This window comes from Siniperca chuatsi, linkage group LG21 (assembly GCF_020085105.1).
Source record: "Siniperca chuatsi isolate FFG_IHB_CAS linkage group LG21, ASM2008510v1, whole genome shotgun sequence".
Classification (NCBI taxonomy): domain Eukaryota; kingdom Metazoa; phylum Chordata; class Actinopteri; order Centrarchiformes; family Sinipercidae; genus Siniperca; species Siniperca chuatsi.
Genome location: NC_058062.1, coordinates 15,880,549 through 15,907,010, shown reverse-complemented (window position 1 = coordinate 15,907,010; position 26,462 = coordinate 15,880,549). Strand labels below are relative to the sequence as shown.

The window sequence follows — 26,462 nt, the reverse complement described above, 5'->3', positions numbered from 1 at the left end:
GGCCCGGTGCTGTCCAGTTCTTCATACCTGAGACTCTTTCTTGGATGTCTGCCGCTGTGATGGTGACTGGATTCTGTTCAGGGAGGTTGCTGTGGTCCTTTCTCAGGGCGGCCAGCCACTGTGCATCGCTGTTGTGTGATGCCTCCCTTTCCCATATACTTTTCCAGTACTGTTCCGTTTCCAGCCTTGGTGGGTCTGCTCTGCTGTTATTACCCTGTCAATCCAGGCAACCCACTCCAGTCCTTTTCCAGGAGCTTGTCTGACCCAGCTCATATGGTAGCTGCTGAATGTGAATCCAGAGGCTGTACAGGTCAATCTGTGAGATTCTCCAGGCCTTTTAACCACTGGTTCAGATTCTGTCAGAGTCTGACCATCAACACCTGTCAAGAGAAAAAGATATGCATGTCATGTGTTGCGTTGGCAGCACAAATGAACATATGTAAGTTCAGTGAAGATCTTCACAAGCCCAGCACAGAGTTAAAAGCAGCAGTCCAGTCCTATAGTCCATCGTGTTAAACTGTGTGTCCACTTTTCTCTGTCGTCCTCTCTGCAGTCAGATAAGTAGAGGTGGAAGACATCTGAGTTTTGCATTGACTCCTCCTATGCGAGAAAAGCTGTGTGTTTGTGTTTTGGTGGGGACTTTTGCTTTGTGTTGTCCTGTCATATTTGACCATATCTGATCTTTTTTCCCCTGTTTTAACTCTATTCAGTCTGGTCCTGTAAAGCCAAACACACTTCATGTTAACAGTTTTCTCATTCTCTCAAACAGAAACTCTCCATTCCTTTTGATATATAAAATACACAAACTTGTACTATTTTTAATGTATTTTACCACATAGATTTAGTGTCTTATGTTTGCTGAAATTGGAGAATGAGAGTTCACTCTACAGGAGTCTCTCCTATACAAATCATTTTGCTGTTTCTCTATGTAGTTCTATATTTTGTTGTGTTTTTGTGACAGTTGCCGGAGGGGCGCAATTAATTTCTTATAAAATAAACTAAATTACCTAACGAACATTCTTTTTATATGAATGCTTGATATATTTTGATGTCAAGCCTCTCGGTCTTATTATTTTATTTGTTTAACCTTTATTCATACAGAGTAGGTTTGCTGAGCATACATGCTCTTTTACAGAAACGCCTTGTTAACAGTTAAATTAAAGTACGCATTATTACAACAGAAATCAGACGTATCCAACGTGCAGGCTCAGTGACAGCAGTCACAAGCAGGTAGAGAACGATTATTGAGAATGTTCTTGAAGTTACAGAGGTACAGGTATTTAGATTTTTAGGTGACATTGCAGACTTTTCCATGAGCTTGCTGCACTAACATTATTATCATTATTATTACTCACTGTAAGCAGCAGCAGATGAGAGCACAGGGAGTGATCATGTGCTCCCAGAATCAAATCAGTTCTTTTATATCTCTCCTTTCTGTCGTAAAATATCGAATGTACTGAGAACCAAAGAACAAAGTTCCACTGTTCTCTGTCGTCCTCTCTGCAGTCAGATAAGTAGAGGTGGAAGACATCTGAGTTTTGCATTGACTCCTCCTCACAGGGAGGAGAGACCTGGACTGGACTTGTATTTCAGTTAATGTTTGCTGAAACTGGAAAATGAATGTTCACTGTACAGGAGTCACTCCTTTACAGAGCACTTTGCTATTTGTTTGATATCAAGACAAAATGTGTCAAAAACAAACAGGTAAATGTTCACTAATATTCTGCTTTTGCTATCGCTTATCATTGAGAGCAGAAAATTGACAAAAGATGATGATGATGATGATGATGATGGTGATACACATTGTATCATAATGTTTTATTTTTTACAATTGCTATTCCATCCCTGAGAATCTTCTGCAGATATGTCCAGACTTCCAGCACCCCTTGTGTCCAAGAGGGACATCCAATCATGTGACTGGTGGTGATAAACTGTCCACCTCCATGAGGAAAAGATTTCATCTATGGTGTTGAGGAATGGAGAGGAGTGTAAGGTGGAAGGAAACGTGACGCCATCCTGCGATGGGCTGTAAACCACTCTGACTGGAAGAGATGGTGAAACGCCACATCGTCCCGTGTAATTACAAAACGTTCTGGATTCTGTCTCACCTCCAATCCATTTTGTGTAAAAGCACTGAAAAGTGATCCACAGTTTAGTCCACACTGACGTCTGCTGTGCTGACTGTGTGACGGGTTTTGAAAAAGTGAACCCGTACAGAGAAAGGTGAGTTAGCAGTTGTAAAAACTGTAAAGGGTGCTGGCAGGTGGTCATCATGTATATGAGTGACTGGACGAAGAACAGAGACAGCTGTGGGTGCTGCCGTTAGTCTGGATATGGAAAGAGTTTTTGCTTATATGCATTATCGACGTAAGAACAGAAAAACAAACACAATCTATTCTTTTGGCCAGCACTATATCTGTGATACCGTTTGGACTCTAAATCACAGGTTAGACAAGTAAGAAGATATTTTAAAAATTCCAGAGAAAAAGAGGCAACAAGGTTTTGATTAGACTTGAATCTCCCTTCTTGTTTGGTGAAACTAGAATGAATGTTTACTGACCAAGTGTCCATCTAAATTTATACATTTAAAAATGTTCTCATGTGTTTGAAATTGAGTAAGTTGGTTATCAACATTACCACTACAATAATGTAAACATAATTGATGTCTTCTGATTGATTATGTCTAAATCATTTTCAAACAATTTTAAATATTTTATCTTACATACTGAGCTATTTTAGTTGATTTAGGTTCTTTAATTTGGCATGGGAAGTGTATATGAGCATCTTGAAAAGCGCTCTAATAAAATATTCCTCTGTCCTTATTACTTTTAATTCTATATAATCATGTAGATTACAAGTTAATTCAATATACCATCAAATGAGAACATCAGACTCAGTCAGTTACACCTTTGTTTATTAGGCCACAAATGGTGAAAAAGACAAATGAAGAAAATCTGCTTATTTGGGGTAAATTGTACAAGTACTTATTTATACCATGTTCACTTCAATTACTTTGTGTATTGATATTGTCTGTGCAGAGTGAAAACACTGATCCCTGCCTGGAAAACTTCTCTGCTTCATGTTGGAGTGTTTTAGGCTCTAACTGAAGACATAATGTTCATTACCAAGACAACAGTTTATCTGAATTGAATTCCTCAGTGTTGATTATTAGTTTCACGATGCACCCTAAAATGTGCCCGTATTTACTAACAAAACGTGTTGACTCTTTCCGGTACTGTGAAAATGTGCTACTTTTAAACACGGTGGTAGTGGAGATTAGATATTATAACTGAGTGTTCCCAGAGGTGGTGGTAAATAGAGGAAGTAGTTTTTGTATGACTCTCCTATTATTGTCTCTCACTGTGTCTCTTCGGGCACAGTAATACACTGCTGTGTCCTCGGTCTTCAGACTGTTCATCTGTAGATAGAGATTACTGCTGGAGTCGTCTCTGGAGATGGTGAATCTGCCCTGGACTGACTGGGAGTAATAGATAGAAGAACTGCCTGTGTGTATAAAAGCAATCCACTCCAGTCCTTTTCCAGGAGCCTGTCTGACCCAGCTCATACGGTAGCTGCTGAATGTGAATCCAGAGGCTGTACAGGTCAATCTGTGAGATTCTCCAGGCCTTTTAACCACTGGTTCAGATTCTGTCAGAGTCTGACCATCAACACCTGTCAAGAGGGTAAAAAAAACATCAAGTGAAATAAGCTGGAGACAAAAATAAAAGCTACGTAAAATTAAGATCAGTGAAGATCTTCACCTGCCCAGCAGAGAGTTAAAAGCAGCAGTCCTGTCCTATAGTCCATCATGTTAAACTGTGTGTCCACTGTTCTCTGTCGAACCTCTCTGCAGTCAGATAAGTAGAGGTGGAAGACATCTGAGTTTTGCATTGACTCCTCCTCACAGGGAGGAGAGAGCTGGACTTTACTTGGATCTCACTTACTTTTGGTGAATGTGCAGGAGGATTTCATTTGTGTAAAATATCGACATAAACTTTGAATCAACAATCAAAGCATTTTTGTTTTAACTCAACAGGCATACCCGGGAATCTAACATCAGCCGTCAACCTCCACACATTCACAACAGACCTCGTATACTGTAACTGTTTTGTTGAAAATATTTTTTTGATATTATTTTTGTAAATTGCACTTCCATAATTAAAGCTGAAGGAATAAAAACTCATATATATAATTTTTTTGTGTTTTTATGCAGCTGGCATTTGCTCAGAGCTCTGACTGGACTTCTGTTGATCATCATGTAGCTCTGGTGGCTTTGAGCTTTTTAAAATATAGAATCAACTCGGGAAGGGTGATATTATGACATGCTGAGGGCGGCTCTGCTAGCATGTTTTAAAACACTAACCATGTCCTTTGCTCAAGTACATATATGTCATTTGCAGCATTTAGCTGCATTTCCAATAAAGAGTTTCATTGTTGTTACCTGCCCAGTTGACTCACCACGATGATCACACCACATCGCACACATCTCTGCAAAAGATATGATTTAGATCATCATCCTACTTTATGATTTTTTTTAATAAAGATCGTTCTCAAGTTATTTGACCTAAAGTTTATTTATATCCAATTTAGATTAATATATTTATTCTGCTCAGCAGCATTTGGTGGGCCACCCATGTACTGGATATATCATGCAGAAAAGTCCAAATATATTTGCAACACTTCCTCTTAAAAATCAAGAATGGGAATATTATTAACCATTATTGTTATAGAAAAATAAAGAAATACACAGCAGAGTCCTCTGGCTTTAAGTTGGACAGCCTCAGATACACCATGCTGTTGCTATCATCTCTGGTGACTTCGATTCGTCCTTGAACACTGCTTATCATAAGTGTTTCTGCTGGCATCAGAGAAGCCGCTCCCTATCCCCTTTTCCTGCAGGTTATCTTATCCAGCTCATAACACAGCAGCTAAATGTGAAGCCAGATCCCCTGCAGGAGAGACTGAGAGTCTCTCCGGGCTTTTTTATTTCTGAACTGGAAGGAATGGACTCCATACTCTGACCTGTACAACCTGATGAGATGAAAGGAGAGAGGACCCACAGAAGAAAGCGAGACAGTCAGTGAGACTGGGAAATTTTCTGGTATCACTGACTGACCATCAGTCCATGTTGTGTGATAAAAGATAAAACAGCAAGAAGCAGGAGAACTCACAGGGCAGAGAGAGAGCAACCAGCAGAAGAGTGAGTGTGTTCATCATCCTGAGGCTGGAGATGTGACCTCTGATACTCCACACAAAGTACAAGAGCAGTCAGCAGGACAGAAGTACACTGCACAGACTGAAGATTTGCATCAGGATATCATGGGGAGGGAGTGGCTCCTGCACTGCTACTCAGCTATAGTTTAATTCAATTGTATCATTTATTATTTATTACATTTTTAATGTAGCATGTTGAATGTTGAATACAAAATAGGACATTTTCAAACAGCCCCTTTTTAAAAATATGTGACTTTTTTTAGCGTATTATAAAAATGAAATAATATGGTCTACCTGATTCACAGCACATTCATTTATCAATAATTTTCAGTTGTAAAAAGCTTCATGCTTGATTATTTCATGAGGAAATGTGGTCTGCAGGCTGCTGGGTATGTGTGCAGGTACAAAGTAGCAGCAACATACAAAGTAATCCATCAAAATGACAGCGTTTTTCTTCAACTCACAGGAAGAGAAGGTGTAACTGCACTGAATCGTAATGAGACACATTAACTTGTACTTCTGGTTTCTAACATCCTCATGAGAGTGACTAAAGATTACTGATTCTCTTAAACTGTTAATGCTGTTGTTGATAATGTGACATTATCTAAATCATAAAAGCATCAACAGTTTCAGGGTAACATTGCATTTATTTTGTAAAATGTTCAAATTACAAACAAGTAAAATAAAGAAAGTGAGTCGTTGAGTTATCGTTGTGAGCGAAGGAGCTTTTAAAATCCCAAAATTAAGCTGAATTCTTGCTGTTAAACACTTTTATGCAAATACATCCACCATTTTATTAAAGTGACAGTTTCATCTCATACCTGTCTCTTGCATTTAAAAAAGCTTTGGAAGTTTTTAGCTTTATAAAGTAAATTAGTGTAATAATAAACTTTATTACTGATGAAAGTAAATGTTATTGATGTTATATGGTATTGATTATAAGTCCTTGAAAATTAATGTATGGTTTTTTTTATATTTATGGCTTTACTGAATTTTCTCACAGATGGACTACGTTATGAATTGGACACTGATCTAAAAATTACCATTTGGATAAATAATCTATTTTATATTATTTCCACATCTTAATGATATATATACTGTTTATTCAAAGACTGTTTTTCTTGACGAACTGGTGTTGAAACCATTAGTGGTCTGAGGGCTCCTCCTCTGGTGGCTTCATGTTACAAGTGTTCAGGCACTGAGGGTTTTTTGTTCAGGTCTACTGATGGTTTGTGTTATTGTGGCTCTCTGGCACAGTAATACACAGCAGTGTCTTCAGGCTGCACATTCTGTCCGTTTAGAGTCACTGTGCTGCTGGAAGAGTCTAAGTCGATACTGAACTTGTTCTTTAGTGAATCTTTGTAGGCTGAATCACCAGTGTATTTGCTTCCAATCCACTCCAGTCCTTTCCCTGCAGGCTGTCTGATCCAAGCTGTGTAGTAGCCACTAACAGAATAAGAGACCTGACAGGTGATGGTCAGACGTTGACCTGGCTGCACAGTCACAGAGGCTGGCTGTGTCAGCTGTTCACACTTCACACCTGATAAAAAAAGAAGATGTTTAGTAACAAATGATCAAGTTAAACTGCAAAAGAAGAACTGCTGACTTTGACAAATCCAGAGAGACTCACATGATATTTTAATTTCATTCCACACTCAGTTGTAACATTTTGAAAATGTCCCTGCATTTACATAAATGAAAAAACTGTTAACTTTGCTTTTACTATCAACTATTAATGCCTAAATGCATAGTATTGACAACAATTCAGTAGTAAAACATTATGTAAATTCTTATATAATTGCAAACAACGATAAGGATTGTTATTACTAATCTTAAGGTGAATATTAAACAAAAGGAGCAACCACCAAGAATGTTGCTTTCTATAAGCCATGTTTACAGTGTGTTTAGCATGTTTTCAAATGATTAAAACTGACTTTAAATATGATGTGAGCTGTTTTCATTTACTGTCAGCACCTCATTTATTTATTCATGTATTTGCTTACTCACTGTATTTACTGCAAACAGAAATCCAGTGACAGCAGCCAGGATCATGTAAATAGTATGAAAACTTAAGTATGATGCTGCTGGTTTGCGGGTTTGCATAAAAGACTTTTAATGGTTTCAGTGTTTGCAGATGTTTGAAGACACAGACATACAGAGAAACTTGGAGCCTCTAGAGGAAAAGTGAAGAGTGAAATGTTCTTACTCTTCAGCTGGTTTGTATTATAGAGCAATATGAGCCTGTTTCAGAAGTATTTTCTCATGAAATGTAACTTTAAAGCCAGTCACACATCAGTGGTGCTCAAATGTCATTTTGAATGACTTGACCTGAGGACATGAATCATGTGAGACAGTGCAGGGTCTGTCAGCCCAGTGAGGATGAGAAAAGACAGTTTTTGCTTCAAAATCCCCAAAAAATGTTCTTATTGCAGGATCAGTTGTTCGTCCATCTTTAATCACAGTCTCACAAGCACCAGAATACACAGCAGCTCCTTCAGGCTTCCTGCTGTTCATCTTGAGATCTACTTCCTGTCTGCTGAGATGAACTGACACTGACAGATGGAGCTGCAGTCACTGCTGATGGTAAACACCTTATAGTCCAACTGTACTGTTCAAAATGTGCTGAATCACGTTGACACATGACTTTTGTTTAGAAAAGTTTCAACTATCACAACATGCAGTGGACATGAGCAGCAGGAGTGTTCAGCTTCAGTTCAGTCCAGGGTTCGAGTGTCAGTCTGTTCAGATCAATGAGAACACCAGATCTGAGAGTCTCCTTTTAGTAACAGAGGAGAGAGAAACTTGACACTGACTGCCCTCTAGTGATTTTATAAGAGAAACTGCAACATTATTTTTCACTCATATTATGACTCACTTTAGATTCCACATCATTTACAGACATTATTGTGTTTTAATTTGTAGAAATGTTTAGTATTTGTAGGAGTTTAATTTCAGCAACCAGATTGTTGTGCTGTCTTTGGCCCTTTTATGAGCAAATGAGCATATGGCCTGGATCAGCTTTTTATTTATGTATTTTTAGGACTGTTTATAATGCAGGGAAAACATTAATTTATTGTTTAAAAAATATGTAACGTAAAATATAGAATATGAATACTATGAAAATGACTTCATGCTTGGGCTCTACCAGCCTGAACAATGAGTCCTGTAGGATTTTGTACAGCTGCTCAACCAACTCCAGTCACTGTGAGTCTCGAGCACAATAATAAACAGCAGAATCTTCAGTCTTCAGACTGTTCATCTGCAGATACAGCTGCTGTCTGCTGTTGTCTCTGGAGATGGTAAACCGGCCTTGGACTGACTGAGAGTAGGAGGTGCTGCTACCACTACCACTACTGATATAAGCGATCCACTCCAGTCCTTTTCCAGGAGCCTGTCTGATCCAGGCCATCCAGTAGCTGCTGAATGTGAATCCAGAGGCTGTACAGGTCAATCTGTGAGATTCTCCAGGCCTTTTAACCACTGGTTCAGATTCTGTCAGAGTCTGACCATCAACACCTGTTAAGAGGTGAAAAAAATGAAATAAGCTGTTGACACAAATAAAAGCTGTTAGTTTAAGATCAGTAAAGATCTTCACCTGTCCAGCAGAGAGTTAAAAGCAGCAGTCCTGTCCTATAGTCCATCATGTTAAACTGTGTGTCCACTGTTCTCTGTCGTCCTCTCTGCAGTCAGATAAGTAGAGGTGGAAGACATCTGAGCTTTGCATTGACTCCTCCTCACAGGGAGGAGAGACCTGGGTTGGACTTGGCTTTCAGTTTATCGTTTGATGAAACTGGAGAATCAATGATCAGGAGTCATTCCTCCAAGTCAGTTAATTCAAAGTTTGTCTGACATGCTTTAAACACCATAAACAAATGTCCAACTTTGCTTTTAATAAAACTTCAAAATGTTAATGAAGTGAAACAGCATTGAAAGGAGCTGGCATGGCTAGCAGAGTTTGTAGATGTGTTTATTCACTCAGTCCACCAATCAGCTACTAGCACGGGTCTAACTGAGCTAACTAGCTAACAGCAGCTAACAGTTAGAATTAGCAGCAGTTAGCAATTATATTAACAATAATTTTAATAATAATAATGAAACGTTAGCGTTTTAGCTTGATACCCAAAGTGCTTCACAGTGAAGGGGGGAAACTTCTGGTCCACCACAGAGAAAGTGACTGTGAGAGTTAATTGTTCTGTGTGTATCAGTCTGTGATGGACTTCAGGGTGTTTTCCTGCCCTGAGCAGGAATGTTGGGACAGGTTTCAGTCCCATGATGACTGGGATGATGTGGAAAAGGAAATTAATGTATTATTATCTGTGGTAGTGTAGATAGTTTTTTGTATTGACTTTGTAACTTTGTAAAGTGCCATAAATCTGCAAAAAAATAAAACAGTTTCTTGTAATCTTCACACATACGAGTGTTTTGTGTTTCCAATCACACGTCCTTTCCATTTACTGCATCAAGACCAAGTGACAGATCACTTAATCCTCACAAAACCTTTGCCGCTAAATGGTAGTCTTCACTCACTTTTCTGACTCCTATTAAACAGCTGGCATGTAAACCAAAATGTCCTTCAAGCACATCAACAAGCTGACTTTATTAAACATCGTTTGAAGTGAAATTTTTCATCTGGTAGCTTGATATTATTCTCAAGAATGACACGAAGTCATTGTGATATTTTTAAATAAATCGTAGAAAAGGTTTCAGTCGTAGTCATCTGGACACATCATGGAAACAAAAGAAGGTCAATTTCAGGTGAAACTAGGCAGGGTAAACAGCAGAAACTCAGGAAGACTCCTCCCTGAGGGCAGGGCCTAAGCAACACAGAGTAGCTTAAATTTCTGAGTTCTCAGACCATTTTCACAATTGAGAATGACTTCTGGATGGGAGCCAAAACGTCTTGAAACCTTTTCTATGATGGAACATTCCTGGACGAATGAGGGACTACAACATCTTATTTTTAAATAAAGTATTATTTTATAACATAATAATAATAATAATAATAATAATAATAATAATAATAATAATAATAATAATAATAATAAAACTTTATTTATAGAGCACTTATCAAAACAAAGTACAAAGTGCTTCACAACAAGAAAAATAAAATAACACAGTGAATGACGAAATATAAAGAAATAAAACACATGAAATACAGAAAAGCAATAAAATAAACAGTAAAATAAACAGCTAGTTCAGGTAAAATCAGGATATGCTTTCAGATAAAAATGTGTTTTGAAATGAGACTTAAACGAAGACACTGACTCAGACAACCTAATTTCTTCGGGCAAGTTGTTCCAGAGCCTCGGTGCCCTGATAGTAAAAGCTCTGTCCCCCTTAGTTTTCATCCTGGACTCAGGAACAGACAGGAGACCCCTGCCCGAAGATCTCAAACTACGTGAAGGTTCATGAGGGATTACAAGGTCTAAAATATAATCTGGGGCCAGGCCATGAAGAGCCTTAAAAGTAATCAACAAGATCTTAAAATCAATCCTAAAACCAACAGGGAGCCAGTGTAAAGAGGCTAAAACAGGTGTTATGTGGTCATACTTCTTGGTCCTGGTTAACAGCCTAGCAGCTGAGTTTTGTACAGTCTGCAGTCGTGTCAGAGTTTTTGATTAAGACAAGTGAACAGGCTGTTACAATAATCAAGGCGTGAGGAGATAAAAGCATGCACAACAGTTTCTGCATCACTAAGATTTAAAATAGATCGTATTTTTGCAATATTTCTGAGCTGATAGAAACATGATTGGACAAGCTTAGTGATATGTTGCTCAAAACATAAATTGCTATCAAACAGGACACCAAGATTTCGTGCAACAGGCTTGATATGTTGTGACAGGTTACCAGTGGATGGCAGTATTTGTTTAGTGATGTGTTGGGGCCCAATAACAAGGATTTCAGTTTTATTTGAGTTGAGCTGAAGAAAATTTATCGACATCCAATTTTTTATGTCAGACAGGCAGTCCTGCAGAGAACTCAGCATACTAAGGTCAGTGGGCTTGACAGAGAGGTACAACTGTGTGTCATCCGCATAACAATGAAAAGAAATACCATGTCTGCGGATTACATCACCCAAGGAAGCATGTATAAGGAGAACAATATTGGTCCCAGAATTGAACCTTGAGGCACACCATACTTGATATGGGAAAAGGATGACTTGAAGTTATTAATCCTAACACAGAATTTCCTATTGGACAGATAAGATGCGAACCAGTCTAGTGCAGTGCCAGATATGCACACCCAGTGCCTCAGTCTGTCTAAAAGAATGCCATGATCAACTGTATCAAAGGCAGAACTTATGTCCAACAGCACAAGAATTGAGCACATGCCTGCGTCTGCATTCATTAAAAGGTCATTAGTGACTTTGAGAAGGGCTGTCTCAGTGCTGTGGTGTTGACGAAAGCCAGATTGGAACTTTTCAAAGGTATTATTGTTTTCCACAGCAGCAAGGAGCTGCTTAGATACAAGTTTTTCGAGAATCTTTGAAATAAAAGGCAATTTGGATATTGGGCGGTAGTTATCCAGGAGGGTGGGATCAAGCCCAGGTTTTTTTAAGACTGGCTGGACACAAGCTGTTTTAAAGAAAGCCAGTAGACAGCGAGCTGTTAAAAATAATTTGTAAAAGGGGCGCAATACAATCCATAACTTCCAATAGAAACCTAGTTGGGATTTTGTCCAGAGGGCTGGAGGATACTCTCATAAGAGACATGATGTCTGCGAGTTCGGGCAGAGTAACAGCAGAAAAATTGCTCAAGGAAGCCCTGAGCGGGTGATCCACATCTAAAAAGGCAGGATTGGGGGTGATATCAGATCTTATTAACTCCACCTTTCCAGCAAAGTGCAAAAGAAACTTTTCACAATCAGCATCACACTCAGCAGGGGCACAAGGAGAGGCAGGGTTAACTAACTGATCCACAGTCTTAAACAGGAATCTGGGATTGTGCTGATAGGCAGAAATAAGTGCAGAGAAATGGCATGTTCTTGCATCCTTCACCATCCTATTATAAAGGCGTAATAACTCTTTCATGGCCACAAAGTGGACCTGGAGACCTGATTTCTTCCATCTGCGTTCTGCTCTTCTGCAATTCTTTTTACAGCTTCGAATACTGTCATTTAACGATGGCTGTTTTCTAGTCTTTGAGTTTTGTCAATTTTTAAGAGGAGCTATGAGATCTAAGGTTGAAGAACACAGGTAGTTAAAAAAAATCAACCAAATCGTTGGTGTTGGAGGAATCGGGAAACACACTGCCAGGAGAATTGAACAGTGTACAGAATTTTGAGGCACTATGCTCATTAAGGACGCATGTGTACTTAGAGCGGGATAAGACAGTACTGGTAGCCTCTAATTCACAGTTGAAAAAAATGCATAGGTGATCAGATACAAACATGTCCCTGGTTTACACAGATGGGGTTTTCAGGTCCAGACTAAAGACTAGGTCTAAGGTGTGGCCACGGGAATGAGTTTGGCCAGACACATGTTGTTGTAAGTTGAAAGAGTTAGTGATATTTAAGAAATCAGCAGCGAGGGCATTAGAGGAGTTGTCAACGTGAATATTAAAATCACCACAAAGAACAATTCTATCATAATTTAACACAAGACTGGATAAAAACTCAGGGAGTTCCAACAAGAAGGAGCCAGCTGGTTTAGGGGGGCGATAAATAATAGCAAATATGACCGGGGAGGGCCACCAAGTTTAAACATGAGCACTTCAAAAGAGGGAAAATCATTGCAAGCTATGAGGTCACACTTAAAATGCTTCCTATAGACAGTAACAAGGCCCCCACCTCGACCACAGACCCTAGGGCAACTAAAGCAGTCATAATCAGGAGGGCACAATTCAGCCAGCTGACTGTGATCACCAGGACGTAACCAGGATTCAGTTAAAAATATAAAGTCTAACTCGGTGGAAGAGATAAAGTCATTTAAAATAAACGTTTTGTTAGAGAGGGATCTTACATTCAGAAGAGCCATTTTAAAAAGTCTGTGCTGGTTCAGATTTGATGTTGAGACTGGAGGTCGGGTTCTGGCCCGGATCTTTATTAAGTTATTATTGTCGCTGTGTCGGCTGTGTCTGTTTCGCATTAAGGACCTGTCCAAAATTACCACAGGAATGTTTAAAGTGGCACTAGAGGGATCCGGGCTCCAGATAGCAGCACTATGATCAGTCCACAAGGGGGAGGTAGTGACAGCAGAGGGTACGTGGCTGTTAATGGTGGGCAGAGAAGAGGAAGAGCGAGGGGAAACAGGTGATGTAAATAGTCAACTACGTGAGGAGGACAGCCCAGCGTGCTGCAGGTTAGCCGCCAGCATGCGACTACCTGACTTGTTTGGGTGAAGACCATCTCGTGCAAACAAGGAAGAACGATCCCAGAATAAGTTAAAGTTGTGAATAAAACCAACGTCATGGGTGCTGCAGACAGACTGGAGCCAGGTATGAAGGCTGAGGATCCTGCTAAAACGGCCAATTCCCCGACCCAGTGTAGGACCCGAAATGAAAGCATGCTTTCCGGTGCTGTTGAGCAGGTCAAAGAGGCGGATGAAGTCTGCTTTCGTCAGCTCCGATTGCTGACGGGCGGTGTCAGCAAAAATAATATACTAATTTAATAATAATAAACAAATAACTATAATGATTGAAATACATAAACACATGTATTGAATTAGTTTAGAAGAAGTAGGTCATCTATCAGCTCCTAGTAGTTAAAAGTAACCTAGATAAAAATATATTAGATGGGCCTTTCAAAATCGCTGTGGTTAATTCAAGCGGCAAAAGAGGGTAAAAAATATAATAATGGAATATATGGTGAGTGAACAAATAATTAATAAAGATAAAAATAAAGATGATACAGTAAATGTGCTTAAACGCCACATTTCTGCAAATTTATGATATTCAGTTTCTCAAAATCTTTCATTATGTTGTTACTGCCCTTAAACGCAACTACTTTTTAAAATATATATATATATATATTGCTCTGCTGTGTCTTCATTCAGTTTACTAAAGTGCACCCACAATTTAGAGCTTTTGATCCTGTCTTTATCCTCTGTTTGAAGTAACCACCTGACATGTGCAACTAATCAGGGACCAGCAAGAAACACAGGGGGAGAGATGATACAGTTGGCAGCCTGAAAGTGCTCATCAGCTATGTTAGAATGAATTAAAGTGAATCATGTTCAAATACTGATAGCAGTATTTGATAGCAGTATAGCAGCAACAGTTCTCGGTTCTCCTCCCTAATCTGCTGAGGATGCTATAAATGCACCTGGTGAGGATGATGAGGAGTTGTAACATTTTAACTGCCGCCTACACGTTCTCGACTCTGCAGCCTCTTATAATATCCCAGTCAGTCAAGCAGTGGCAATGAGTGACACTCCTCAGATGGAACTACAAGGAACTAGTTTCAAGGCCAAACTCATCACACAAGATCCCAAAGGCTTCCAGCTCCTTCTGCTGTGTGCTGCCATGATGCTGTAGATACCAAGAAGAACGCTGATATGAAACTATCCATCTCTATATCCGCCATGAACTTACAGCTCTGCAGCGTACAGCAGAACAAACAACATAACACACAAATATACTTGTACCTGTATTTGATATCTCTGTTAATTTATCCGGCTTCATCACGGTGTTTCACAGTTGTGAAAAATGCTTACGATGACACTTTTCTGAAGATAGTTTGTGTTGCCTTTGTGTGTGAGGATGTGTGTCTGCTGTGTGCATGTGTGCCGCTTCACGCCTGGATACATGCTGATATGCAAATAAACACAGTGAAAGATGAGACTCTTGCTTCGAGGAAGTTTATTCGTAGCTCTGACGGTTTCTACAAAGTTTCACTGCTACAGGTGTGGTCCCAGAGGTGCAGAGAGAGGGGAAGTGACTCTCTAAAGATGATATGTTTAGAAACTCCAGGAAATTGAAAAACCTTCAGAGCTTAACTGATAACAGAAGTTTACGGTACATTGACTTGATGTGGTGTTATTTTAGATGTTGTGAACAAAATCCTCAGAAGCTTTTTATATTAATCACAAGCACACTATGACTCATATTCATACTCCCTTTAATGTTTGTGTCTGTACAAATCTCATCTATTGTAAGTATCATATCTATCGAATTAATGATGAAAGCAAATATGATCAACAAAATGACCAAACATGAAAAGCAAAGATTTCTGTTTCTACTACAGTACAATTTGTTATTTACATATCAATGACAAGTTAATGCTACACTTCACTAACACATTTTAATGAAAAGTAATCAAGAACTTCTGTAATCATAATGTAACAACAATCCAAATGTATTCATATCAACAATTAACAATTGCAGTTGTATTTTTGATTTTTCTACAGGTTACAGAGAAATCCATTTTCAGTGTTTAGTTAATCATTATATATGACGACCATTTCATTTAGCAGATGTACAGTAGATCATCGATAATGTACATGTTTTAAAAAAGACAAAAAAGAAATGAAGATCTGTAGTCGTCTGCGCTGTGCATCCATCGTCTCTTCATCTGAAAAAAAATCAAACAATTAAAATCAATATATTATATTCACTTGTCAAATACAGAGTGTTAAACAGTGGTGAGGTTTGACTGATCACTTCAATCTGGAGTTTCACCCAGCTGGAGGATTGACCCCCAAACGATCTCTGTGTCTTCAGTACAGCAGATAGTTGTGGCCAGCAGGTTTGCTGCAGGCGACTGGTGTTCTATAACAATTATATTAACTGCTGGACCGGATGAATGGTGAAAAAAAGGTTTATCTTCATACACCCGGAAACTGGAACTGCCTGTGATTTGTTACTTAACGATGGCATCTCTAATGTGTTCAATTCAAGTGTTGATATATCAGTTTGTGCATTGGAGCATTAAAACAAACCAGCACATTTTCTGTGGTTGGAGACGCTCTCCACTCTGCTGCTGCTAAATGTTGATCAGTCTCACCTGAGCTGGTTGGCTGTGCCAATAAACTCTGTTCAGAACAGAGCTAGTGAACTGAACGTGATGCATTTCACACCACTTTACTGTGTGATTGTGTCCATCCAAATCAACACAATACACCTGTAATACCACATGTTTCTCAACATGAGGTTTGTTCTAGCCAGAGAGAGCAATTCAGCAGTCAGAGAGAATGATTTGGTGCCAGGTAACTTTTCAGATATTGCTGATAATCAAATATATATTTGATTTTTTCTTATTTTTTGTCTCTTTTGTCTAACTTTATTAAACTAAATTCATGCATTGATTTGCATTACAATGGTCTCCCTTTTCAGGATCATGTGCACTGCACACACTGGACAAATCTGGAAAAGTTGGCAGTCCATCACAAGCACAGACAGAAAAACACTAACTTTCACATTCATATCTCTGGTCTTTTCTTCTCCTGCACATTCTTGTCTGTGCAGATGGGAAGAAACTGTCGCACCCACAGAAAAACTATGCAAAGATGAATCAGTCAAAATTGTCTCTCCTTCATGTGGCATTTTTATTGTTTACATGCCTGGGCTTTATTTTCTAACTTGTACCGTCCTTGGTCAAACTGTTTACTTATTTTCAGTGAATATATAAATCCTGTATTATATCTTGTACAGTCTTTAGTCCTTAGAATAACTGAAATGCAGAAAAAGCCTGCATGTTTACCTTGACCAGGTTGAATATCATGCTATAGAAGAGAGAGGATATGAAGAGGAATATGAAGGAGGAGGTTGTGGACCACAGACTGCTGAACTCATCCTCTTCAATAGCATCCTCTGTGCAGCTCAGAGCAAAACCCAGTTTTGACTCTGGAGGAAAATCTAAGAGGAGGAAGGTATAGGTGGTTAGATGAGAGGTGTGTGTGTGTTTGTGTGTTAACAATGCTTTTATATTAAGATAACATATAGATGTCTTTGTCTCTCTTGAATAGTGCTCATAAAGTGGAATCGAGCATTATCCACTCTTTGATCGCACGTCGTCTGTGGACGTTTCTCCAGTTGAACAGTACAGTATACTACTGTGACTTCATGCTTGCGTTTCAGTTAGTTTTTAAATATTGAAGTCATTCATGAATATGTAACAAAAGTGTCTCCATGCAACATTTATTTGAAACAGTCAGCACACTTCTCAAGCTGTTAGACAATGTGGTAGTTTTGGTGTTATCACTTCCTGTTTTATTTTGGTAGTATTCTTCTTCCCTTGTGTGTCTTGTGTTTTTACTTCCTGTCTGTGTTTTCCCTCCAGTTTTGATTGTTGGTCCTCCCTTGATTGTTTGCACCTGTGTCTCGTTGTCTCACCTCCCTAGGGTATTTAGTCTTGGTCTTTTCTTTGTTCTGTGTTGGATCATTGTTGTACACATGGTGTTGTTCCTTGCCGAGCCCTTGATTGTGAGTTTATCTTGGATTCTTTGTTCTCTGGTGGACCTTGTTTGGATTTTGGATTTTGTCTGCTCATTACCTGTCTGCTCACCTCTGCCTGTTCTTGCCTGCATTCCACCCCACAATAAACACGGTAGTTATCCAGCTACTTCCGCTTCCTCGTCATCTGCTTTTGGGTCCACATACCTCCATACAACACCCCTTAAGACAGACAAAGACAGATTGGAACACAATATGATGACAAGACAAAATTGACATGTTGACTGTTATTTTTACAATCACAAAGACGGATGACATCACAGAGTGCACAGGTTCCCATGGCAGAGAGTACACACACAGATAGAGCAACACATCAGCACACAATACTACGTTTAAAGCTGAATCTACTATTTTCTACATTCAATCGAGTTACCCTGGGACACTCCTTGGGGTTCCATGGAGTCATTGCTGCCAGCAGGATAGACGTGGCAGTTGAACATGTTGTGCTTGTTCCACTTTTCCTTGGTGGTGGTGTAAACACTTGTAATGGAGTAGCCATGTTGGGTCTTCTGTGGGGGGAAGTTAATGCCATCAGTATATTTGTTGGAGCTGTTTTCAATACGTTCTGACCAGGCGATGTAGTAATCCTGCAGCACAGGACTGGAGACCAGACACACCAGAGTGACCTCAGCTCCTTTGTTGATGTCCTCCTCTGTGAGGACGTGGACTATCACGTTTGGCTCACGCCCATCTGAAAGAAACACCAGCGAGGTTCATATGTAAGCTTTATGTTTGCTATACATAGATTATGACGTGTTTGTGTGTGTAAATTGGCTGCCTCCCCAGACTTACAGATTACTGTTCTACCAGTGAGTCTCCATCCCTCAGTAACATACCTCCTTTGTGGACAGTCAGATCTTGAATAACTGGTGTCATATCGTCTCTAATGGCAGAACAGCACACTTTGTTGACTCTCTGCCACTCAGTGCGACTACGAGTCATCGTGCTGGTTTTGATGCGCTGACCATCAACAGACTTTGTTCTTTCCTTAATGTTGTCGGTCATATCTTGTCCATCAATTTGCCAAGTGACTTTAATTTCATTTACAATGGTCCTGTCCAGTAATGATACACTCCAACTCTGCCTGTTTTTTGTTAAACATTTCTTTGGGACTTGGTTGGTTCAGTGTCACTGTGATAGGAGCTACATAAAAGAGAGCAACAGAGGAAACCATTTCTTAACATCTGGACGTTCAGTGCAACAGTAAAAACTCTATTTTTGAGAATACTGTGTACTATAATGTCACTAACAGCTTACTCTGAGTTACAGCACAGCAGTATTATTAATGACTGTAGTAGCCCTGTACCTTTTGAGGCCTTCTTTGTATATGTTGTTTCTCGGTGCGTCACCTCACATGTGTAAACAGCTTTACTGTCCCAGTCTGTGTTCTTGACCTTCAGGACGCTGACAGCTGAATATACGCCTCCGATTATTTGGGGCGCCCAGTTAGTGAAGCCAGTTACAGAGTTTGCATTCTTTTTCCATTTGACTGTCAATTCTTTTGGAAGAAAACCCTCACTTGTACACACCAGGGCCTGAGTGTCTTCACTTGGCACTGATAGCAAAGTCACTTTTGGAGGAAATTAGGCCTCTAAGCAAGAAAGAGCAGAAATAGAGATACCCGTTTTAATTGACATCAGTCTGTAATTATTCATTTTATAATTTTGACAACAGAATGTAAAATACCAGACAGATGAGGATAAACATGAGAAACAGAAATTATTACTGAACATTGCAAAATAAAAATATGAACAAAGTGATGCATAAGAGAGCCATGATAGTAAGTTAAAAATCACATACTTTCCACTTTAACAGTGTTGGGGCCTCCAGGGTGAGTCACGGAACAATTTATAGACTTAAATGAATCCCAGTCAGATTTGGATACTTGGACCAAACTGACTCCTGTATATTTGTTGTTTTTCTCTGCTGGAGGATAATTCACAGACGTCAGGGCGGTCCCACTGGCATCTGTCCACTGGAAAGTAAGACTCTTTGGGTAGAAGTTGCGTGCATGACAACCAACAGTGATTTTATTTGCAGGCCCAGAGTTGCACTGAACCAAAGGGAACAGAGTCGGTGATGCAGCTGTTACTGTGAAAGTATTAAATCTTGTAAATACCAATAAAGGTAAATTAAAGAACACAGATGATCAATAGCTTGTCTAAAAGCAGATTACAAATATTAATATAGAGAATAACATGCTCCTCTTTATAACCATGTAATCACTATAAATCAATTTAAACAGTACCAGTATCATTGTTAATATTAAAATACTGCTGCGGAAACATAAAATTCTTTACTCTTTCAAAGCAGCAACGGTATGTTTATCTAAATCATCTTAGAAATAAATACTTTATGGTTTACTTAATGATGCTTAATAAGTGAATGGTAATATAAAGGCTAGTGGAAAAATCATCTGCAGGACAGCAGCACACCGACTGTGACTGTTGCCTGTTTGCATGATGAAACTGAAGAGAGAGACATCTGCTCATTTTATCTCCCAGAGTTGCACTGAACCAAAGGGAACAGAGTCGGTCTTTAAAGTTTAAAATCATATAAATACAAATTCACATAAATATCACAGATAATCAATTGTTCATCTAAAAGCTAATGATTAGGAGACCCAAAGTGTTCAATGTTAAATATATAATCATACAAATAACTACAATAATATAACTATTCTAACCGAACTATATATTATTTATTTTTTTAATTTTTGCAACTTATTTTTATAATGTATTATTCATTTATTTAATACGGAATGCTTTGGGTTTAAAAAAAACATCACTGTAAATATGAAAATGTCTTATTGTAGGAGGATTTGAGTTTTAAAAGCTTTAAAAAATATTTTTAATAGTAACTAATAAAGTAATAAATATTTATTAATTAATTATGTTAATATATCAAGTTACAGAAATCATCAAGTTATCACACTAACAACTATGACTGTTGACAGTATGCAAAATAAAGCTGAAGACAATAAAAAAAAATGTATTTATTTGTTTTTTTGTTTATGGGTTCAGCAAATAAACAAAGTAGAGCTGAGCGTGTTAAAACCACGGCTTCCACCAACATTCAAAACCAAAACCACTGCACTGTTTTGTGGAATCAAGACCTTATAACAGTAATAATTATTAATATATTGTATTATTTTTACTTACTTTTTTGTTTAACAGTAAATCTAAAAACCTAAGAAGGTTGTTGGGAAGAATTACAGATCACTTGATGTGAAATGATTCCTTCATACTTAAATGATGAACAATTGAGCCTGCAGTGCAAATGTATACGGTCCTTGAAAAGTCAGTCGTCCCTGTGGTATTTCAAAAGAAACGATATATTATATATACTTCAAACTATATAAATATGTACTTCATTATGTCTTTGTTCAGTGTTCAGTTGTTTAATTGAAACACATACTGACCCTGTATTTAAACACACAAATAAAATATATATTCCTATGTTCACATTTACGGTAACTTCTTTCAAAATAAAATGCAGGTATGGTCCTGCAGGGTATAGAATTAATATCCGCAGTAATAAAATGTATTGAATAATAATGTGAATAAACAGATGCAGACATTCATCAGCAGCAATTCCAATCCAGCTGAATACATTTTAAGATCAATTCAAACCACCTCCTGCATTAAGTGATAATGCCAAACAAGAACTTCTTCAAATGCTTTCTAAGAAACAGCTGCGTTAAAAACATCTGTCTGCTCTGTTTTCTAGTTTGTCCAACATCAGTATGAACCTAAATAACACCATGAGCTAAACTTCTCTACCACCAATAATCACATTTATAAAAAGAAAAATAAACTAGTCAGTAAATATATTATTTAAATGTGTCTTACCTGAAGATACTGTGACTTCAGTCCCACGACCCCAGTAGTCGAAATAATCACAGTGCTGCATCTCCACTCACTGCTTGTACAAAAACCTCACGGTCCAGAAAAATGTGTTAAAAGCTCATTAAGTGTATGAAATACACAGAAATCCTGGTCAGTTTTATATCCTGGTGTCGTCCAGTGAGCACACGTTTTGTGTTGATTCTTAATCAGTTCTTTAAGTAAAGATTTACTGGAAGATGACATTTACATCTCTGCACTAACTGTGACTTTAAACTACTAATTAACTGACTTTTAACTACAAAGCTGCTTATTAAAAATGATAAACACAGTAGTTACCTCATATTCCAATGAGAAATATTTTGTCCTGTCCTGTTTTTCCATCACAAGAAAGGGAGAGTGTCAGATTACTGCTCTTAGGTTTTTGTATGGATCTATATCACAGTGTCCCCCAGCCATCACAGTGAAAAACTCTAATACAAAAACCACACACTGTTTCCTGCATTGGAGAGTCAGGGGACCTGTGTTGTCAGCAGGGAGAATAAAACAAAACTTAAAATTCCAATGAACAAAACTATATTTGAGATTTTAAGTTGGTGAATTTGCATTATACTTATTTTATAATCTGTCATTATCTGTCATTAATATACCATGACATGGCTTATGTATATATTTTAATCTGAAGAACTGAAATTAAAAATTACTCATATATACATATATAAATGATTTACTTTTAATATATTGATACAACACCAGCCCACTAAATGGTGGTTACCATCCTTTGTTCAGACCATAATGTTGGAAAAAACTGTAGCATCATAATCTTTTAAAAAGCTATATTGGTTTAAAAACTACAAGAACATTCTCATTTTAAAGTAGTTTTAATAGTTTTTTAAAAATAAAGAAATACTAAGAAATACTAAGCTTTTAAACTCTCAGCGTGTTGAGGACTTGAACACATCAAAATGAAAACAAACAATCAATAATATAGCTAATGACATTAAAGGGGTAATAAGATTTGGCCAGAATTTTATTTAAAAACATTCACAAAATGAACTAACCTCATCAACAGAATGTGAAGAAGTAACAGTTCTGACGTTATGTCAATGATGTAAGTGTATTGTGTTGCAGAGATATCTACTGAAATTAGCATGCTAACCTGCTAGCCCCGGCCCGTCCTGTGTTGTAATACCACTTGTGCCTCAAGAGGCGATAGTCCGACAGTACAGCTCAGGTAGTTCTAGCTGGGAGATGTGTGCCAGCAGCGAGTTTGCTACGTTACACAAGCTCTCTTAGATTTTTTAGTCCAATAAATAAACAAAATAAACTCACAAAATGTCATCAAAAGAAATATTCTTACACCTATTTTCCTTATTAAACAGAAAAATACAACCGTCACCTTCTAAATTCACATTTCTCTTTTTCACCGAACTAAGAGCAGCTTAATCGCCTTGTTAACTCATCATAAAACACACTTCATTCAAACTCTGCAGAAACAAAATTAAACTCAGCAAAAAATCGTCTTGGTTAGTCTTTAAACTGTTCCAACAATCCCCAACTCTGGTTTGGTGGAATTAAATCCTTAATCCACCGCGTTAGATGTGAAAAATATTCTGGCTCTACGCGCTGTCGCTGCCTCTCTGATGCACGACCCCCCTTTCAGTCCTCTCCCGTCCTGGTTGAGCCGCTGTAAATCATCTCGTATTGTAATTGTATTCCCTGTCGTCAAACTGGCCTCTGTCGGTCCCGGTCTGGCCGTGTTCACTGGGAGTCTGCTGATCCCGGTTCCGTTGCCCGTTCTGGTGCCCATTCTTGACTGAGTCAGCTTATAGGACCGCTATGTTAGCTGCTAACTTTAATTAATGTCATAAAATTGATAAATACAAACTGAAATATGAAAGCAATGATGAATGTTTAAATTTGATTGGAGCTTTGTGTAATTTGGTCTTTTTGGCAGCCATCAGCAGATATGAGGGGTCAAGAAAGACTAAGATAATTCTTTGTTATTGTTCTTACAGATAAAGTGCTGCTCAGCCTCATAACAGGAGATGATCAACCTGATGGTGTGTAAACTCCACTCTTTGTTTCAGTTTAGGACAAGCTGTGACAGAAGCATAGTGTGGGGAAATGCATCAGATATTCTGAATTAGGGGGTGTTTTAAAAACAGCTTGTATAAAGTGGTTTTACAACACTTTCTATCAGTGACTGTCACAGTCACATCTGCAGTGGTTTGTGTACAGCTCTGTGGCTTCCTGTGTCACTGTGGCTTTCGAGCACAATAATAAACAGCAGAGTCTTCAGTCGTCAGGCTGTTCATCTGCAGATACACCTGGTCCATGTTGTTGTCTCTGGAAATGGTGAAGCGATTCTGGACTGACGTGGAATAAGCTTTAATGCTTCCACTGGGAGCAGAAATGTAGGCAACCCACTCCAGTCCTTTTCCTTCAGCTTGTCTGATCCAGCTGATAGCAGCATCATCATCTGATATTCCTGCATAAGTACAGGTCAGTTTGTGGGATTCTCCATGCCGCTTCACCACTGCTTCAGACTCGGCCAGAGTCTGACTGCAAACACCTGGGGAGAAAAGCAGTCTGATCAGAGCAGAGCCAATCAGAAACCTTGACACAGAAAAAGAATCAGAAGTTTATGTTCACCAGAAATGGATGATCATCAGAAACATTAAACATGTAGCTAAAGTCATTCTGAAAATGTGTTGCATGTCTGGTCAGTGGTTTGGTCTCTCTTCCTCAGTTTGCAGTGAGATAAATAAAGATGGAAGAGATCAAGATTTGCATTGACTCCGCCTCACAGTGCTGAAAAATAAGAAGAGTAAAATTGATATTTATCAACTGAAGGGATTTGATCTATTTACTCAGAAGGTATTTTTGTTTATTATTTTAAGATATTAATTACAGGAGTGTTCTGCCGAATATTTGCTCATTATATGTGTTTTTTAATTGCAGTTTCAGGGCTGGTTGGACGAGACACACAAAATAAACTGAGAACTGAGTGGATCCAGCATTTGGTGCCTGATTCCGAGCACACAGCTTGTAACAGTATAAGCAACATATGATCCATTTCTTACATGAATTAATGGCACACAGCTCAACTGAACTGAGTATTGTGATGAATCTTTCAGCCATTTTATGGCCAGAAGTGAGGAGTCGTATCAGGATTCAGTCCATCTTCCAAACCGCTTGTCTTTTTCATGGTCACAGGGTGGAGCTTTTCTCAGCGCTCACTGAACAAGACAGGTCGAAACACATGTACAGACCAACACATTCACACACATGAGCACTTGAAAAAGTTAGATTAGCCATTTTAACTAAATTGCATTTGTGTTGACAGGGTGAGGAAACCATCACAGACACTCTGAGGATGGAGGAAAATATTAATTGTAAGTGTGTTAGTGGTTTCCTCACTGCCATTACATCCATGTATGTTCCATGTAATGTTCCATTACTGGGATCAGTATTAAAAACGCAGACAGTCCTTGTCTGCCCTCTAGAGTTTTAAAGAGGGGACTGCAACTCATTTCCATTTCAACACAATGTAACTCAGTGGTGAATCCTTAAAGATCCCCTCCACTAAAAATATGTTTTTCTTATGTTTAAGTTCCCTAAAATGTCAGACCTTGACTTTACTGACTTGTTTCCGTGCAAAGTTTGTCACTAGAGAGGTGTTTTCACATTCCTCTACTGAAGGGGGAGATGTGTGTACACTTCCCTAAAATCTGGGATTCAAACAAGGTAGATTTGGGACGTCACAAATTCGAAAGCCAACAGCAATGCCACGGGCAAAGAAACCTGAAACCTCCAGCGCAGAGCGGGCTTGTGAGTACAGAGAGCGAGAGTTTGCACTAAGTTAGTGAAGTGAAAGTTTTGACAGCAAACAAGGTAGAGTGTGCAGTTTTTGGATGTAAACAGGACCTGAGCTTCCTTCCACTATCTACTAGGTAATAAGAAGAGTAGATGTGCTTCCAGCCCCTTGTCAGAGTTTTTATTTTTACTTTTAAGTGGAAAACCCATATTAAACAAAATATTAATCATAGCAGAGTATGTTACATACTTTAAAACATGTCTGGAGGGGAACTTGAAAATATAGAAAGATGGTTGTGTTCTGTCAACCTGTCCAGGACGTGTCTCATTTGTGTATATTTCCTCTTTTACAAACAGATTCTGTCAGAGTCTGACCATCAACGCCTGTCAAGACAAAAAAGAAAATATTCACTAGCTATACTTGAGCAAAAGACAGATTCAACTAAAGATCTTTTGATATTTTTTCACCTGTCCAGCAGTGAGTTAAAAGCAGCAGTCCTGTCCTATAGCCTACCTGTAATGATTTCATCTCAGCAATGAAATCATTGTGCTACAGAGTGCCTGTAGGACACAGTTCACATTGGGAAATGTGTCACTGTGGCACTTACGTCCAGTACTCCATCAAGTGATGCAAGTCCACTGCGGTTAAACTGGCTGTTGCCATGTTTGTCACTAACTGTAGTGGATAGGAGAGACCTGGATTGGACTTGGCCTTCAGTTTATCATTTGATGAAATTGGAGAAGCAATGATCAGGAGTCATTCCTCCAAGTCAATTAATTCAAAGTTTGTCTGACATGCTTAAAACACCATAAACACATGTCCAACTTTGCTTTTAATAAAAATTCATAATGTTCATTTTAGTTCAGAAATCTGACACATTTACAAATAAGGTTTATTCAAATTAGTTCAAATATGTATGTATGTTGGTATCATGGTTTCTCATTACTCCCTGTAAGCATATTGAGCAGCAGATGAGCTAAATAATATACAGCATTCCTCTGATCACAAATATCCACTGGAATTTTTGAAATTGTTTCATTGTCATCTCATCATGTTACTTTAAACACCATAAACACATATCCAGCTTTTTCTGGTTGTCTTATTATAAATGCAGCTGTTGCTGTGAGTCATGATAAACTGTCCCAACACACTGACAAATACAAAAAAAAATGATGAAGTGTGTTTCATAGTTAA

At 38.5% G+C, this 26,462-nt stretch overlaps 3 protein-coding genes, 3 long non-coding RNA genes, 1 pseudogene and 2 gene segments (V, D, J or C); 3 read left to right on the top strand and 6 right to left on the bottom strand.

Moving 5' to 3' along the window:
• The window catches only part of LOC122868479, a 253,183-nt gene that overhangs the window by 88,000 nt on the left and 138,721 nt on the right, over positions 1-26,462 (top strand).
• The window catches only part of LOC122868505, a 249,715-nt gene that overhangs the window by 100,101 nt on the left and 123,152 nt on the right, over positions 1-26,462 (top strand).
• The window catches only part of LOC122868482, a gene marked incomplete at its 5' end in the record, with an annotated part of 296,170 nt that overhangs the window by 170,441 nt on the left and 99,267 nt on the right, over positions 1-26,462 (bottom strand).
• The window catches only part of LOC122868508 (immunoglobulin mu heavy chain-like), a 193,920-nt gene that overhangs the window by 163,097 nt on the left and 4,361 nt on the right, over positions 1-26,462 (bottom strand). Inside the window, 1 exon segment of the mRNA XM_044180531.1 lies at positions 6,460-6,754. Coding sequence (XP_044036466.1) covers positions 6,460-6,754 — 295 coding nt within the window.
• LOC122868501 lies at positions 8,304-8,967 on the bottom strand. The segment is given in 2 exon segments: positions 8,304-8,730; positions 8,810-8,967. Coding segments are annotated over 2 exon segments (366 nt in total).
• Positions 14,995-17,697, bottom strand: LOC122868518. The gene is made up of 3 exons (XR_006376134.1): positions 17,656-17,697; positions 16,852-17,006; positions 14,995-15,723 (listed from the first exon to the last, which is right to left on the bottom strand). It is a non-coding gene; the product is annotated as an uncharacterized LOC122868518 (long non-coding RNA).
• On the top strand, positions 17,533-26,129 carry LOC122868514. The gene is made up of 7 exons (XR_006376130.1): positions 17,533-17,573; positions 18,177-18,322; positions 23,467-23,511; positions 24,201-24,328; positions 24,413-24,703; positions 24,798-24,846; positions 25,625-26,129. It is a non-coding gene; the product is annotated as an uncharacterized LOC122868514 (long non-coding RNA).
• LOC122868484 lies at positions 17,951-21,781 on the bottom strand (annotated as a pseudogene).
• LOC122868511 lies at positions 23,162-24,671 on the bottom strand. Its single transcript, XR_006376126.1, has 3 exons — positions 24,535-24,671; positions 24,104-24,262; positions 23,162-24,023 (listed from the first exon to the last, which is right to left on the bottom strand). It is a non-coding gene; the product is annotated as an uncharacterized LOC122868511 (long non-coding RNA).